The 18,697-nt window shown below is 46.6% G+C and overlaps 1 protein-coding gene across 1 annotated transcript in view; it reads right to left on the reverse strand.

Moving 5' to 3' along the window:
• Positions 1-18,697, reverse strand: part of ADAMTSL1 (ADAMTS like 1) — a 941,617-nt gene that overhangs the window by 394,203 nt on the left and 528,717 nt on the right. The window contains exon 15 of the mRNA XM_069625973.1: positions 3,311-3,440. Within this exon, the coding sequence (XP_069482074.1) occupies positions 3,311-3,440 (130 nt within the window). The remainder of the gene's footprint in view (positions 1-3,310; positions 3,441-18,697) is intronic.

An 18,697-nucleotide genomic window follows, 5' to 3' on the forward strand; every position in this document is an offset into this window, starting at 1 on the left:
AGGGATCTGAACAAATTGGAATACAAGCAAATTATAAGATCTCCTTGTCCAGTTTTGGTAACGTGGACGGAACGGAAGGCTTATCTCCGCAAAGTCGTGGATCGTTAGTAGCAACACAGCGAAAATACAATTATTACCCAATGATTAAAAGGGACTGTCCAGTCAAGGTTGCATACACATATCTACTTTATTATTACTACAACAGACAGTTCTAGCACACTACAATTACAACCCACACCGTAAAGGAACACAGAGGATAGACAGCTTCACAAAGGAAAGGGATGCACTCTGGACACTGACAAGAGGGTAGTTGGTAAAGCAATCAGTCTTACTGTTCAAGGTTATTTGGTTTCAACACCAAAGGGGCAAAGGGTCCTAACTGTCTCTACGGGCCTTCAGAGAAGGACCAGGGGGCAGAACCACAATCTACCTGGTACTGAAAAAGTTCTTGGTGCTCGACAGAGTTGAGGCAGTTCCACAGCGCTTTGCAGCCCGTAAGACAGAGTTAGTGGTGGTAGACAGCTGCAGGTACCAGGTGGTAGGCAGTTCGGCAAGCGAGAATGGACGGACGTCTGCAGGCTGTCTGGCTTAGCGCCTCAGAGCCAAGAATCATTGTCTCTGTGCTGGTTGGCAGATCTGGAATGCTGGTCGAGGCGTCTCGGATGGCTCTGGTGACTGCAGCGTAATAACAGTCAGTGGTGCAGCCGGGTGCGGTTCGAGGACTCGACTGTCTCGAAATTGTCCTTAAAAAGATGGACACTGGATGATACTTGTGTGGCACTCCTCATAGCTTCTTCACAAGGCTCGTGTCCTTTCAAGGAAGATGCCCCAAAGCTCAGGATGGTGTAAGCAGGCAGCGGCCTTGTCCATTGTCCAGATGCTCTCCGGCAATTTCCTCCTAGGAAGCTTGCTGCCAGAACCTAGCAGGGCACGCTGGCCTTCCTTCACTGGCGGAAGATGTAAGGTAGACTGTACCTTCAGCTTCGGTCCAAATGAGTCCTTCTTACTCCTTGTGAAGTCTTCAGAAGATCTGCTAAGTGAGGGGTTCAGCCCTCTTTTAAAGTCAAATGGGCCTCAGTGATAGGTGTAGGCTAAGCCCACCTTAATGAACCAATCCTGGGTCCCCACCAACAATATTCTGTTATGCATGAGGCCAGGAACAGAGTGCTCTGCAACAGGACAGACAAGGGGGTGACAAAATATATCTAAGTCCCAGCCATCTTACTGTCTGTTGTAGATCAAAGTGTCTCTCTGGTTAACTGAGTCCTCCGTGACTCTTGATTAAAGCGCAGGTTTTCCCTTGAAGTATGTTCTGGGAGCAGACTTCCTGTCTCCCCCAAACCACACACTTCTCCCCTCTGAAAGGGGTCAGCTCTGCAGGGGTTTGCCTGTGGTAAATAGTGGACCCAGGCATGCATCTGTAGGATGTGTCTTCACCGAGTACAGGTGACTGTGTTTGTCGTGAGAAGCAGATGAAATAGGTGCGGAATGGCCGCACACATTTCTCAGAGGTTGGTCTCCCATCATTCATTTTCATATATCAGAAAAAGCCCAGGGGTGCGCACTATCCCTGTGCAGATGGTCGAATTATTCACAGCATGAGATTCAAATATCCATGCATTACAGTTAACCACAAGGACTACTTTCTTTTTAGAAACCTAAAATCTAAGGATCTCCCACAAATGACGTGAGCCTGAATCAGTGTATGACCCAGGCTGCAAATCCACTATGGGAAAAGATCTGCTACCGCAGACTTCCAGATAAACTCTGTAATGCATTCCTGCTGGAATACATTCCACGTAACATTTACAAAACATGCATGGCATGTTTTTTCACTTTTATACTTAACGGCAAATGTACAAACCATAAATGTGGAGCTGACCTGAAATAACATTAAAACATATATGTTCTGGTGGTACCACTAGTGGGACACTATGGAGCGTGAAGTACCAGCTCTCCCAGAGAGATAGAGGAAACCTGCAGGAGTGATCGCACTGCTTGTAGTGGACTATACAACCATTTTAAAATAGCTTGAACCTACCTGCTGGCTCCACTCGCAAAAGGCCAGCGGGATCTTCCTCTCAAACTCCCTCTTCTGGCTGGAGCTTCCTCCCTGCCTAAATCCATACTGAGCTGATTGTGGCCACAGCTTCTGGAGAGTGGCTAAAGGCTGACTCACATGTTTAAGACAGACCGATACGGGCCAGACCAGCCCATAGAGAAGGAGGAAAGTAGAGTACAGGGAGACTGCATAGAGCCAGTATAATTATGAGGGTCTCAGGGGATGTTTAAATCAAGTGTCTGTTATTTGTATAAAAAAAGATATGTCCCTCTGTGGTTCCAAAAGCAGCTCTTGGGTGAGGTCCCATGGACTACGATCATTACAAATGACGGCCTGCAGCAACTTGGTATAGGATTCTAAAGCTGGCACTTTGTGGAATGCACTTACAAAAGATTGTGGTCCACTGGTGCTCCAGTCCAGCAGGAGTGCATCACAATAGTATACCCTTCAAGGAATAAATGCCCCCGCCCCCACTTATTAAATTACAAGTGCATGCCATTTTCTTCAAATCCTGCTACATCAGGAAACAAGCCTAGGCAATGGCAACAGTTTTGACTATTGTGTAGGTATGGGAAAGGCATTTGCCAGGCAATGCCATAGTGGCATCAAGTGGTCAGCGATGGTAGCAGTTGCTAAATGGTGGGAGTACTTATACACAAACCCAAACTGTTGGCTCAGTCAATGTTTCTTGACAGAACTTCAGTGAAGGACACGCATAGTGCTTATAAATCGAGTGGCTGAAGGCCGACCTGCGATTACAGCTCCAATCAAGTAATTAACTCGCAGAAGACTGCGTTGCAAAAACACTGGCAGGCACTTTGAGGTCAAAGCTTGATAGTAAGGCTTGAAAAAGTTCTCTCAAAAAGATCCCAGGAGGATGTGTTTTGATCAGGAAGGGGCAGGAAGTAGGTGGGAATGGCCATAGAGATTAGTATGACCATGGCATCCAATGGGTGGATAAATAACCAAACAACACCTACATGCTTTGTGTACCTCCTCTTATGAGATTTCTCCCTAGCTGTACTCTAATCGAATAGTTTTGGCTTATAGGTGGCACTTTAGCACCACCTATTAGCCAAAACTAAAAAGGGGTATACTGCAGCCTTTTCGATTGTGACCACATTGGCGCAGATTTGTGGTGCGTGCCGATTGGTCCCTAATGTTTCATATATATCTGACTACACATGAGAATCAAACATGCTGTAGCACCATAAACGTTTGCGTGTGCCTGAATGAAACAGGCCCTACCTTGGGGGGCACGGCTCCAGATTGCACACTTTCAGCAGCGGTGGAGGTCGGCGGCTGGTTACGCACATGTTTACATCTACTGTCTCCCTTGTCTGTTTGTTCAGGCAAATGACCACAGCCTCTTGGACACCTGCGCAGTCATCACACAGATAAGGATTAATATGATGGTCATACAATAGTCACACAGATTAGGCAAATACAAGCAAAATTACAGTGGTTTAGAAAGATGTAAAAAGGCTTGCGAAGAACCTTCCCACCAGAAATGTGAAAATAGAATTAGCCATTTGAGCAAAGTGGCACATGCCACCTCACCACCCAGTAGCCATCACTGGACGTTCACCTCCAGTTTACAGCCACATGAGCAAAACATTGTGGGTGTGAGACAACCATTTTCTGGAGCAAAAGATTTGTATACCCACAATGCTTTGCTCATGCTGCTCTGAAATGGAGGTGTACTTCCAGGATTGGACACTGGGTGGCGCTGTGGCCTGTGTGACCTGACTCAATGGCTCATTCTATTTTCACACTGATTAAAATAACAAATTTGGTGACTGGAGCTGTATGAATACTGTCAGTTCCCAAAAATATTTTTTTCTAGGAAGTTGAACATTTTCACAAAGAAACATGTAGAGGCTACCACGTTTGCTATAATTGGCCAAAATACCTTAATGCTTAATGGGCAACATTGTGGACATTAATAAAACGTGGGATTGCTCTACTTAACAGTGTCCATTATAACATAATGTGTTTTCTTGGGGCAACCTTACAGTGGACTCTCATGACTACAGATCTTGCAGGTGAAGAATAATTCATGCTTTCCAGGTGTGTGCTGCCATTTTCTTCTGACACATGCAGTCCAGTCTGCTGGCGAAACATTGACTTCCATTGGCTCACTCCCCTTTCTTCTTTGTGATACTGGACAGCATGAGGCAGAGTTCTGAGGCCATCATCTGCAGGGCTGGAAAAACATTCTGTATTGACATTGATTGGGATGTTTTAAGTATGTTCAAGGGTTGGAGGCTGGGTAGTCAGGCATCAGAGATGGGTTGTCTGAAGGGGCCGGGTTTTGACTTCCTAGCTGGAGTTCTAATAGCAGCTACCACATTAGCAATTTCTAGGGCACATGAGCCCCACTGCCTTTCAGGAATGTTTATGTATTACTAAGACCCTTGCAGTGTTAATGTATCTGAACAAGTTGATGTGTTTCCTATGTCTGCTGTCTTTCACTTCCTTCCTCCTATGTAACCAGATAAGTGACACTGTTTTCTCGTAACCTACGCCGTGATGCCCATGGGGTTGGGCGTATAACAAATGCAATAAATAAATAAAATAAAAATAAATATGACGACGAGAGCTTGCCTGATGGTGGTTGGTAGGCAGGTGTGAACTTCCAAATTCTGGGTAAACGGCGGTAGCCCCTGTCATAATGTTTGTCTTCCCTCTATTGCCCGGTTTCCATCGTGGTGTCATGGGGCACTTGTCCCCAATGTCTAGAGTGTCTTGAGCAGGGAGTCTGGACTGCCAGTCGGAATTGCCTTGAAGATGAGGTCACCTATTTTGGAGGGGATGTGCGTCTGGTTTGAAAGCGGGGCTGCTCTCCAAGGACCCGGATGATGTGAGTGAACTCAGTGGTCGAAGTGGGCGGGAGCGGTCAGGAGCCGTGCTCCTCTACTTCTTTTAATTACGTTTTACCGTTCCTATACTTTTATTTTAAAAAGAAACCATTCCGGAATGGTTTCGTTTTGAAATAAAAGTGCAGGAAGCAGTTGAAACGTGCTGTTTCAGTGCACTGCACTGGACGTTCCCTTAAACAGCAGGCGCGTGTGTTTTGGGGTTTGTATTGTGCATGGGAGAGGGCATGGCGTCGTGGTGATGGGGTTTGTGGGGAGTGGTGCAGGCCAGTAGGGAACATAGTTCCACTTCTTCTTTTCGTACACTTCGACCACTGAGTGAACTTCTTTGGGCCTGTGGACAGGCGTGCAGCTACGTGGCGCAGCCAGGTTGGGTGAAAGGATGACTGTCAGCAGGGCAGTGCCACCCTCTACATGAGTGAGGACTAGAGCGATGGCAATGCAGAAGTCATCATTTGAAAACAGGCATGATTTAGCAGTGGAGGGAAAGCTCTCCCCTTGGGGTTGGTGTTTTCTGGGTCATTTCGAGTTTTAATTGAAAGGTGGTCGTCAATGGTGACATCGAGGGGACTTGGGGCGCGATATGTTAATTCGGTTCGATTTCTGCCTGAACCTGTGCTTGCCTTCATAATCCTACAAATAGGGCTCCCAAAGAGGATGAGTTGTATCTCGGTTGCGTTGAGTGACTATGTCTAGAGCAACATCTCTACCCGCTTACCAGTGCTTGCAATGGGGAACTCTTCGGAGCTTTTGCAGGGAACTCCATCTGCTTAGACTGGCCCTTCTGGTGGTTTTGCTTCGTCTCAGTGTTGTCTCACTCCTCGTGTGCTTCCGCCAGAGGTGTTGCTAGATCTGGAAAAGACCCAGGGCTAGGCTAATGTCGGGGTGTCGGGACTCAGGGCTAGCTAGCCTTTTGGTTGTAGCTCCTGAGATTCTATCCGGGGCTACAACCAAAAGACCAGGGGCATAGCCCCCTTAGCCCCCCCCCACTCTCCCTAACAATGCCTCTGGCTTCCGCTGACATTTTGGAGAAACCTTTCCTGCACTTGCGAATTATACTCTTAAAAGAGAGTTGGTTGTGGATTAGACCTGCCTGCTTGGTTTACCCGCTGTATCTTTATTTTGCAAATGTCTACTTACATGTGTCGTTGGATAGGCCCAAGCCTGCTTTTACAAGCACTTAGAGACGCCACTCGGGAAAGGATCGCACGCCTCGTCCCCATTGCCCAAGATGTCTCTCTTTAAAATGTCTTTTGCTGCAGGAAGGCTTGTGCTGACCGATGCTTTCTTACCATCGCATCATCATGCTGTAAAACATGTTTTGTACCATTTTGTAAATCAGATGTTTAATGAAATGATTACATGATACCTTGGGTGTAACCTCTGGTATTTGTAGGCAGCCGCTAAAGTAGCTTGCATAAGAAAACACAGCGTGCAATTAAGAATTGCAGGCGGGCCTTCTGACAGTCAAGTCTATTGCTCTAATCATTTCAGTATGAACGAACGTGTTGACGAAAAGTGGTTCACGCAACTTGGCCCCGGGCGTAGTTTCAGGCACTTGACCCATGACCTTGTGTCAAACACGGCTGAAGTGGTCGGAGAGGCCCTCGAAGCACCTGCAGCGCCTTCTCTCTGCCCCGCTTACACGGGCAGCCAAACACCTGCTAGGGCCGCGTGCTGCCAGGCAGGCGGCTGTGGAATGTGCTGGGACCTGGATCGCATTCCGACCTGCCTGCCTGCCTGCATCCTCCGAGCTGTTGTCACACATCTTTCGTGAAAAGGAATGCAGGCGCGGGGTAACCTCCGCTCTCCGCCCACACCGCGCCTAGGGGATCACTCACCAAGCAAGCAAACAAAACGCAGAGCAACATCAACAAACAAAAAAAGGGTGTTCTCCAAAGCAAAAAAGGCGGGCGAATGCAGGCCTTAGGCTGCGATGAGGTTAATTTATTTCAGAGCCGTGTTGCCGCCAAAGCATGGCGGGAGCACTGCTCGCTTTGCACTGCATAGCTAAAATGGGTCCATTGGAAAAGGGCGATGCACTTTTGTTAGTTTGTTGCTGTTGCGACGAAATAAAATGCTTTGTATAATTTCCGAAATATTTTCAAATCAAGAATCGGAGATGATTGACAGTTTAAGCGTGCAGATACTCTGCCTAACAAGGACCAGTGATCAGTGCACTGCTTGCCAGTGTCTGCTCGTTTTATTATAACGTATCATTCACCCTTCCTAGCGTATACGTACAAGGCACCGCGTGCAATCCCAGCCCCTGCTTCCCAAGACCTCACCCCCAATTCTCAAGATAAAGCTTTACTGAGAAGCTGCTTCTTTCAACTAAAATTCACCCACCACATTAGGCCACACCTTAAGTTCCCACAGAGAAGCAGCACTTTCATCATTGTAGTTGTGAGGAATTCCACCATCCACGCGGTAGGTGTGCCCTCAACTGGGCTTTTTTGAACTTTTAAAATAAATTGAATGATGATAGATGATAAACGAGTGGGGGTAATCTGCACCCATTTTCCTATGCTCACCTCACAACATAGACATAGACCTTTCTACTCTGTGTGGACAGAGCTTATAGGCGCCGGCCCACTGTCATATTTAGTTGGGATATGACAGCGAAGAGTACATCTAGGCATCTCAGAAGGGGAAGGGCAAAACCTTCCTCCTGCCATGGCCAGCCTAATAAACTAACAAAGGCTCCATGGATCCACCCTTTCCTTTTTTAGCTGCTGGTGGCAGCCTCGCATACTAATCAGAGTTTAATTCAAACAGTTCCACATGGGGCCCGGCTGCAGAGGCTAAACAAAGGATACAGGAACCCCCAAAACCCCTTTCATATGCACTCTGTCAACCTGAAGCCAGCTTCCAGCCTAAAATATCAATGACAGTGAGCTGTCATGCCTGGGACTATGTGTTTACAGAAGGCAACCCCTGCAAGGGAACCCTGTTCAGAGGGTATGAGAATGTGGTTTACAGGAGACAGAAAATCTGTTCTCACTGCAGCTTCAAGGGAGACCTGCCGCTTTAATCAGGAACCACAGAGAGCTCCATTAATTAGAGAGACTCTCTGATCCACAACAAACAGGAAGATGGGTGGGACTTAGTATTACATGTTTTCACCCCTTTACCTTTTCTGTTGCAAGGCACTCTGGTTATAACCTCAAGCATACGGTAGATGGTTGGTGGGGAAATAGAATTGGTTCACTGTGCCCATTTGGCTTTAAAAGAGGGCTGAGCACCTCTTTGGGCAGATCATCTGAAGATTGTGCAAGGAGTAGCTAGAAGAACTCAGCATTGGACCCTGGCTGAAGGTACAGTCTGCCAGACAATCTTCCACCAGTTAAGGAAGGCTAAGACCTCCAAGAGCGAAGCATGATCCCTCCCCCTAAACACCTCCCAGGGAACAGAGGGAGATATTGAATCCAGAGGACCCTCCAACAGCTCCAGAACCGGTACCCAGCCAGCACATAATGTTCCCAGCTAGGCTCTGAAGCAAGCGTCCTAGGAGGGAAGTGCCAGAGAGTCTCTGAAGCAAACTAAGGACAAGGTAGCTGGCTGCAACACTCTCGTCAGCGTTGGGCCTTCCACCTGAAAGGACGACACAGGCCCTGTGAAGAAGCTAGGAGGAGTGCATGTACAAGCATCTACCGATGTCCGCCATAAGGACATTTTTGAGCCCGTTGAGCCCCTCAAAGTGCAACTGACTGTTGTTACGCTGCAGTTGCTCACGTCGTCCATGAAGCCTTGAGCAGTGCTTCAGACCCCCAACCAGCACTGAGATGATTCCTGACCCCGAGCTGCTGTGTAGGCCAGCCTGCAGCCATCCATCCACCCTCGCTAGCTGAACTGACTGCTGCCTGATACCTGCACCTATCTCCCGCCTTGAACTCTGTCGCAGAAACTGCAAAGTGCCTTAAAACCGACTCGATACTGTTGAGCACCAGGAACATCTACAAGCACAAGGTACATTGTGGTTCTGTCCCCCTGGTCCTTTTATGACTCATTGCTCCCTATGTGTTGAAACCAACTATCTTTGAACTATTGCGATTAAATACTTTACCAACTGCCCTCCTGTCAGTATCCAGAATGCATCCCTTTTCCTTCTTGAAACTGTCTGTCCTCTGCATCCTTTACAGGATGGGCTGTATTTTGTATTGTGCTAGAACTGTCTGTTGTGATAATAATAAAGTTCATATTTGTATACAACCTTGACTGGACAGTCCCTTTTATCATTGGGTAATAATTGTATTTTTGCTGGGTTGCAACTAACCAACGATCCACAATTTTGCGCAGATAACCCTGCCGTTCCATCCACACTACCAAAATTGGACAAGGAGGTATGTAATTTGCTTGTGTTTCCAATCTGTCGGATGCCTTCTGGTGCACTAGAGGTGTGGGGCTGATTTATTGGTTTAGAAACTGATAATCATCCCTGGACCACTGGTGACCTGGAAGTTGATTCGTCACATTAATACTTTCAAGACTGGCATATGCCAACAGCCTTTACTTAGGCCTCCCGGAGTATCTCCTCAACCACCCATAAAGAGTGCAGAGCACAGCAACCACATTCCTCTTAAAACTGGAACTGCGGGAACACATCGCCCCAGGCCTCCAGGCACTTCACTGCCTTGGTACTCTAAGACCCACATGTGCACATTTCCGAAAAACAAGAGCATGCTTGAGGCCAGATTTAATAGGGTCTGTTTCACCAACTGATCATCCATGGCAATCACAAGACATCAACACAACCTACATGCGCAGGATCAAACCAGGCATACCAAAACCACAACACAAAGACTGCTAGAATCTGTACCGTCCTAGCCATGTGCCTCTACGTAAACAGAGGACATTCTTAAATCATCCCTTTTTTTCTGTTCAACATCCCCTAAAACAAGACTTTAAATCAAGGGCAGTCTGAAAATCCAAAAGTCCTAAATCATCCCAATTTTTCTGTCTGACTTTCCCAAAACAGACCTTTAAGTGGAGGGGGTCTGAAAACCAACATTCTCAAATCATCCCAATTTGTTCTGTCCAGGTTCCCCAACACAGGCCTGTAAGTGGAAGGGGTTCGGAAATCCCAAATTCTCCGATCATCCCAATTTTCTCTGTCCAGCTTCCCTAACATAAGACTTTAAGTGGGAGGCAGGGGGCTGAAAATCCAAAATTCTTAAATTATCCCATTTTATTTCTGTCCAACTTCCCCTAACACAAGCCTTTAAGTGGAGGGTGGTCTGAAAATCCAAAAGTCCTAAATCATCCAATTTTTCTGTCTGACTTTCCCAACACAAACCCTTAAGTGAGGGGGGTCTGAAAACAAACTTCCGAAACTGTCCCCACTCCCTAGACCTGGCCTTTGACTAGAAGGGAGCTGCGTGTAATTGATGCTTGGGTTTTGGGGCTAGGGGAGAAGGGCTTGCAAAAGTGAGACCTCGTGTATCCAACCTTGTAAAGCAAACTGCTATCCTTTTTAGGTGTGCAGGAAAATCGAAATTGCACAGCACTGCGTATGTAAATTGATTTTGTGCATTGACCAGTTTGGTTATTTCTTGAAGTGAAATCTGTATTAAGTAAAGTATTGTGATTTGTGTTTTTCCCAACCAACCTTCGTGATTTATTTGTGTAACAAGAAGTTTAAATGTGAGCCACAATGAAGGTGACGTGTGTTGTTTTAGTGTGATCTCTATTATCTATCTTCCAAATAAATACAAATATATTTCCTTTATCCCGGCCTGGTTCTTGGCTCACTGTGGGCACAGGGGTGGAGAGTTGTGTGACTCTATATGAGTCTTCAGTAAGGCCAGCGCAAAAAAACGTAAGCGAGTATTGCAGGGCTCCTTGATTGGGGGTGGGAAGGAACTCCGCAGGTTAAGGGTGGTCTCAATATAACGCGACATATAGAATCAGAGCCACATGTTTCCAAAATGTCCCGTACTTCAAGACACAACTAGCATGTTGAGTTATTTTGTGTTGGGTTGATTGATATCTGTAAAGCGCACATATGCCTTGGGCAGTGGAGAGGGGTATCCCCTAGCTCAGATTCTTAGATCGAACACGTCCGCCTGCTTTTCATGCAGGGGTGGCCTTCACACATTTCTCTCTTCTGGTATTACCCAATTTTCCAGTCAATGCATCTGAAACAGACTAAGCTCCTGCTCTGTCCCTGGTTGGCACTTTGTGCATGTTAAGTGGTACAAGGTTTACCGACTTGGAGACTACTATGGTGTTAGACTGACGCAGCATTAAAAACATACTTTTTATAATATCGCTCTGGCCTGTTGCTTTCATCCATACACTATACGACAGGTCAGTCATTTATTTCATTTTATGCTACTGAATTTTTGGTTTACTCAATCTTCTCTCATCTTAACTATTGCTCTGCTCTCCTACTTAGTCTGCCAGACTATCAGTTAGTGCCACTTCACGCTATTTATAATTCTGTGCCAGTGCCAGCCACGAGCCTCACCTGTTGGCAGCGATGAGAGGAAAAAACAAAAAAGCGTTTTTAAAAAAGCGCTTCCCTGATGTGAAAGAACATACAGGAGCGCTGTTGTCTGACTTCCGTCTGACTTCCTCTCCCGCCCCTCCTCTCCTCCATTCATTGATTGGCTGGGGGACGTGGGGGGTGGAGAGACACAGGGAATCTATGCATTTCCTGTGAGCGGAGCTGCAACTTTGAAGATAACGAATCTTGTTTTCCACTCCTTGCCACCATGGTTCCACCAGCGCCGCCATGCCCTATTCTGTCCCTGTTCCTCCCTCTTGTCCCCCAGACCTGTGCGCCACCATGCACAATATCCCCCAACTCACCCTGAGTGCTGCCAGCCCCCTTTCTCATCCCCACGCCGCCATGACCAATAACCCCAACCATGCCTGAGGGCTGCCAGCCCCCTTTCTTCCCATTTCCCAATGCCATCATCCAAAGAATACCGGCACAAACTCCTCTCAGTCCCAATTCCCTCTTTTTGCCCCAGTCCCTTTTCTTGCCCCAACCTATTTTTCTTGCCCCAGTCTCTTTTTTCGTTCCCAGCCCGTTTTGTTGCCCCAGCCTTCTTTAGCTCATTTTAGTGCTGCAAGCGCTTTAGCCCCCAGCCCCTGTTCTTTCACCCAACACTCTTTAGCTCTTCGTTCTTACGTCGGCCCCCTTGTCCATGGATGATTTTCATGCCCCACTCCCTTGTAGCCCCTTTCCTTGCCCCAGCCCCCTTTTAGCCTTTTTTCTTGCCCCATCCCCTTTCCTTGCCGCCTCCGGCCCCTGACACAGACCCCTCCGTCATTTTGTGCAGCTATTTCCCCCCTGGCTCAGCTTGTGTTTGGCCGTAAGAGTCGGCCCTTCCCATGCATTGCCAGGCTCTTCCAGGTCGAGGAATACATTTCACTTTCCTCATTGTGATTGGCGGCACATTGCAAGCAATATCTGGCAGCTGGCAAGATAGGTCAAGACTGCATGCCGCAGAAATCTGTGAGTAACGGGAAAGTCACAAGTTCAAACCCTGGAAGCACCATCTCAGCACTGTGACTCTCTGAGGGCGGTGCAATGCTTAGCATTGTATAAGGCAACAAAACCCCCTATTAATAAAAAAATAGGAAAATATCCAGATTGGGTTGTGTGATTTATAAATTCATTTTCAAATCCATGTTTTATGAATGACATCAGAAATAAAGGGGGCGGGTACAGAGGAATCAGCAGCAAATACTATTTGGGGGATAACGTAGGTGGGGTGCACTGGTCTGAAATGTTACCTTAACCCACTAATAGCTATTGCTCGCTGTTTAAATCTATAAGAACGGCCTAATGGTTACCTGGTCTTTGATGACAGCGCTGGGAAATGCAGCCGCTAAGGGCGGGCTAAGTTCTTCCTTCTGGTGTAGCTTCGACAGGGTGAAAGGCTGCTCCTTTGCCGATCCAATTTTATCCCCTGGGACCTCAAAAACAATCAAATTAGCTTGACCCATTTAGCGGCATGGCCTACTCGGGTACAAACAGGAAGTAGATTAAGCGCCTCCTTGATGAACCCATACGTGCTTTCCTTTTGTCGAAATTGGCTTCAGCTACCAATAACTACACAACTCGTTCTGAGGTAGCGCGCTGGTTGAAGGCCCGAATCGCCTGCCTTGCTCTGTTGACACTCTGGAATTAAAATCCTCAGGGCGCTGGCAGGAACTTCCATCGCCAGCTTTCTTTTCTCAGAGAGGCCTGTGTATGCTTGAAGCCGCTTAGGCCTACCGCTCAACCTCTTAAGTCTCCTGGTGCGCGTGAAAACACAGGAATTCATTCTGGGCGGGTGAGAGCCCAGTGAAGTGAACAGACGTCTAAGGGGCTTGGCATGTGAGAAGACTGAATCCATGGTGGCCGGGAGACATCCGCCAAAAGCGTGCGAGTTGAGAGCTATGGCTTAGGTCAAAGTGGGCAGCAACTAAAGGGTACAACGTTCCCTTACCTTTCGGGGCAACCCGTCACCGATCCCTTACTTTATGCAAATCACAACACTGTTCCAAGAAGGCAACTATTTTAAATAATATTTTTTTTATTTCATCTCTACTGGGGACTCAAACCTATGCCCTGTAACATTGCACTGCACTATCTCTCAGGTGCTGGAAGGGGATTATTTATTTTAATAGGCTGCTTGGGATACAAAACCCATCCCCAAGCAGCCAAAATGCCCAGGTTGATCGCGATCTGCATATGAATGGCAACAGGCACAGACTTGTTTGCAGGAAATGGGAGGGGCGTGGCTGGCCATGTTCTTTAGGAGGTGCAAATGGTGGGTGGTGAAGGTTCTGGAGCTCAAATCTTCACAAGGATAGCAGACCTTCACAGAGACCTGGACATCGAGATGTTGGACGAACATCTAGCGAAGCTGAGTAAGAACTTCTGCCAAGGACTGGATCAGAACCCAAACCCTCTGATCAGAAGACTCACTGCCACCACTGCAAACCCCTTCGACCGCTACCCGCGGCCCATCACTGCGAAGACCCTGTGAAACCAGCTCTATTGTGACAAGATCACACAGACCAAGAAGAAAACAAACCCACAACTACATACTCAACCCGAGAAGATGGAGTAATGAGGCTCAAGCCTCGGTATCCAAAAATCACCGCTGATGGATAAAAATCTATCAGCAAGAAGAAGAACAAGAGGAGGGTGGTGAAGGGGAGGCTGCATGAAGGTGCATGTTGAGTGGGACAATGACACACTAATGCTGATCATTTAAATCCATTTTCTTTCGTTGGGTTTTCTTCAGTCTTACTAGAACTGTTGTAAAACACAAGGTTGCAGGGTGTAGTGGAGGAAAGGAAGGACCCAGGTATGGGGTTTGAATGGGGGGTGACGGTGAGAATGGGGGGAGTGGACAGAAAAGGGGGCAGGGCAGAGGTAACATTGTTCCACTACTTTTTTTTTTAACACTTCGACCAATGCTTAGGTCCTGGACCCTTGTGGCCAGCCAGCTTCAGTAACATTCATGAAATTAACATGTTTACTGTAGGTATAACTACGCCACAAGCTAGATTCGCTCCAGGCATTTAATAACGAACACTCTAAGCCGAAGGTCCGCCTAAGGGCTGCCGGGATTGACATCTGCGTGACCTGCTGAGTTCATAAACTGACACTCGGTTGGATATCTGCCGTTTTACAGCAAGGCCACACTACCTGTGGCGTCGAGTTGAAACCGCCCACCTTTCTACTGAAAGAAAACGTCCCCCGATGGTGCGGTCTAAATGCGTTCCAACATTGTGGTGTTGTTGGCTTCGGCCATGTCATGTGATAGGGAGACAAGGGAAGTGACGACAAGGAAGGGTGGGGGGCAGAAGGGGCGAGGGTTTAGGGGAGTTGGCAGTTGGAGTAACGGTATGGTAGAATAAAGTTCACCGTTCATACCGCTCCAGGTTTCCGCTCCTCATTTACACCGGCGCTGGGTTGGGGAGCTGTGCGGGGGTCACCGCTGGCAAGCACATACTGTCGTCCCGTGAGGGACATTAAAACCATAACACCACCCGGGTCTCTCACACTGGCCTGCGGTCACTCTGTCAGCCCGTCAATGAAAGACCTACTGCATTATGTACTATTCAGAAGCTAAACAGACAAACGACTTTCCAGACATTGACTTTCCCAGGCAGCACGTGTATCAGACAGAGCCAAGATGGAGACAAGTCTTGAGGCAGAAGCACTTCACAAAGAAAGCACCAGAAATAGGCGTTCCCAAAATACACTGTCAGACTCTGTAAAGAGATCCCCTCGAGACTCAGGGCCTGAGTCTAACGTGGGTGCAGTATGAGTGGTAATTACGAGGCTGCACTGAGCTATTTCAGGACGTCCAAGTACAATGGTAATGTTTATTAATAAACATGGCTATCCTGGACCGGTGAAGGAACTCTGAAAGTCATAAGTGTGCTAAAACATCAGAGGATCGGCAGCGCCAGTGAAATCCGGTGGGCTCGGCAGCGCTTTCGATATCTGTGACAAATTCGGCAAACAGCACAAATTCTATGGCTGCCACCTCAGATGCATGGACGGCTCCAGGCTCCGGCTAGGGCGAGTTGTAGCCCTCCCACTTTGAGGCAGAAGTCATCTCTTTGTTGTGATGCCCTCCGATACAAGGCAAGAGTCTGTCAAATTTCTCACTCTGTGCGTATATTTACTTAATTTCTAAATAATCATTAACATGAAGGCAGCAGCAGAGGTGCAGTGGACAAAAGCCTGTCCAGTCAATATCAACAGACCCCCTATGACGAAGCCAAAGACATAACTGCACTGATCAGGTTTTAGATGGCCACGCCTCCAATGATTAGCATCTTTGTGAAACTAAATAGCCTATGAATTGGAATGAAGGATGCTCATGGGCCAAAGGAAGGCATAACAGCTATTTAGCCTCCTGGACTCAGAGGAAGGGGGGATTCGACAGCTCAGTGGGTTTAATCGTCACACTCACTACCAGCTTTCAAAGCTGCCATCCAGTCCCACCAAATTTTGAGGCATGCTCTCCTGCTCAGATTCATCTGAAAATGTCACAAACCCAGTTTTTGGAGGCGGGTGGGCGGAAGAGGTGTCATAGTTGAGGTGACAAATTCAGGCATGTGTACTGACACACTGACATGTCTATCATTACCAGATATTCCGTATTACTGCGCTAGCGATACTATCTCGCAAAGTTGTAGGAACGGCTTGAAAATACATGCAATTCCAGCACATTTCCTGATCTGGTTGTTGACATGATGGGTTCCAGGCCACAAGGGAAACAGCAATTACAAAACCGGAAGTGGCACATGTTTCAATTAAGAGCCACTTTTTTTGATCCTGATCAGAAGAGGTGTGAAATACGAAAACTGCCAGACTTATGCCAAAGGACACATTTGGTATTTAAAACCTTAACGAGAAATGGGCCCTCCGAATGTTCCCTTCCTCCGCCAACAGTTCAGAAAGCTCTTCAAAACCCCTCTGTTTACCCGATCCCTGCCACAAACCAATGCAGCCAATTCAAATTACTGGCCCGGGGCAGCACCGCCCCGCTTTCAAGATAAATAAATATCAAAATGTAAATACAAAAGTGTAGCATATGTAACGATGTATACATATGCATACATCTGGATGTTAATGATAATGTCTCATCCTATATCGATTTTGAAAATATATCGATATATCTGCACAACTCAATATATCGCCCAGCCCGAGGTACGCCCCATCTATCCTCTGCATTCTTCAATGTCTGATGCCACAATGTAGGTGGCTTCTCTATTGTGCCACGCAAAATGCCCTCTCACAAAATAGTGACCATTGCTCTTCCATGCGATGTATTGTGCCTTTTCTGTTATGCACCTTGCTACATCGCCCTCCGGGCCTAGTCTCAAACTACCTGAGTAGCATAACTAAAACAACCACAAGCCATCAGTGTGGTGATGCCCTGGCCTATGTTTGGCAAAAGTGTCAGAGGCAAATGTCTTCTGTTTACGAAAGCCCTGAGCTCACCAGCTTCATTAATAAATGAAGGGCCGCAGTCCGGAATGGGGCAGGGCTGCCAATAGGTTTGCAGGGAAGCAATGAGTAAGGAACACAGTTCCTCCGAGCGCCCTGAGATTTTCCTTCCAGAGCGCCAACAGAGCAAGGCAGACGATTCAGGCCTTCGACCAGTGCGCTACCTTAGAAAGATTTTTGTAGTTATTGGTAGCTGAAGCCAACTTCCACTCAAGGAAAGCACGCACGGGTTCATCAAAGAGGTGTTCAATCAACTTCATGTTTGTACCCCAATTATGCAAGGCCGCTAAATGGGTCGAGCAAATTTGATTGTTTTTGAGGTCCCAGAGGATGAAACTGGATCGTCAAAGTCAACGTTTTTCACCCTGCCGGAGCTACACCAGAAGGAAGACGTTTGTCACTTAGCCTGCTCTTAGTGGCTGCATTTCCCAGAGCTGTCCTCAAAGATCAGGTAACAATTATGCTGTTCTTATGGATTTAAACAGCGAGCAATAGCTATTATTGAAATAAGGTAAAGTTTCAGATGACCGCACCCCACCTGCATTATCCCTCAAAAATGTATTTGCTGTTTATTCCTCTGTATCCCACCACGATTCTTATGTCATTCATAAAACTTGGATTTCAAAATGAATTGATAAATAGCACAGCCTCATCTGGATAATTTCCCTTTATTTATTAATAAGGGTTACTGTTGCCTTACACAATTCTAAACATTGTATCATGCAGAGCCAGTTAGATGTGTTGGTTTCTACCTTTTTGGTACTTCAGGAATTTGGCGTTAAGACAAAGGTACACTGAGAGGAGAATCCAGGGGATAGGGACTTGTGTGTGAAGAAAGACAACTGCAGCCTCTATGTGCCGAGGTTTCTGATGGGCAGAGAGGGTAGTGTGAGGGGTCAGAAATGCGAGATGGACACATAGGTATAGTTTTTTCATAAGTCACCATTTTATTAACTCATAGCGGGTGAGACAAACACCTATCTTTCCCTAGCCCAACAAGGATTTCCCTACCTAAAAAACTAAGGCTAAAGGGAAATGACTGAATGTCCAAAAATATCAGTCCCTTACTCTAATATATACAACAAAATCATACAGGAATTATTTGGTTGTTTAAAATTCACAAAATAGCACATACATTAATCTATAAACATCATAGACCAGGGTTGGATCACCTTCCCCTAGAACAATTCAGGATGTTTCAAACCAAAGTTCAATTTCAGAAAAGTTCTTTTCACTAGCCAAGTTCCACTCCAGGTAGGATATAAAGTTATTTTCATTCGGTATGTCCCTCACTTGGCAAAGTGACTATCTTAGTTCCAAATGGGTTTCTCACACTTAAAGACAATTGTTTAAGTTTCCACAACCTTCTGTATGGCAAACTAAAAAGACTCTCTGTTCGCACAAGTCAGAAGTCAAGGTAAATGTTCTTTTTTCTGACGACCAATCACTTTTTATCACATTGCATTTTTCCTTCATAAGCAGCACCATAGTCAGGATGGTTCATTCAAAAGGATATACTTCAGTCAGGATGGTTATACAACAGTTCATCAAAACATAGTAGTCATATTGACATTTCTTTCCACGGCAACTGTGTACCACATTCACAGTACTTCAAATGATCTTCTTCCTGGTCCACTCCCCTGCCAGGACTAACTACTATTTGTCCCTTTGCTGGTTTACTGACCTACGAGGATACAACTCCTACTACTACAACTCGTACTCTGTGGTAAGGTTTTCTTTCAAGCTTTCCACACTTAAATGCTCATCAGGGAAAGATGAACC

This window comes from Ambystoma mexicanum, chromosome 6p, assembly GCF_040938575.1.
Source record: "Ambystoma mexicanum isolate Mex_15411 chromosome 6p, UKY_AmexF1_1, whole genome shotgun sequence".
NCBI lineage: Eukaryota > Metazoa > Chordata > Amphibia > Caudata > Ambystomatidae > Ambystoma > Ambystoma mexicanum.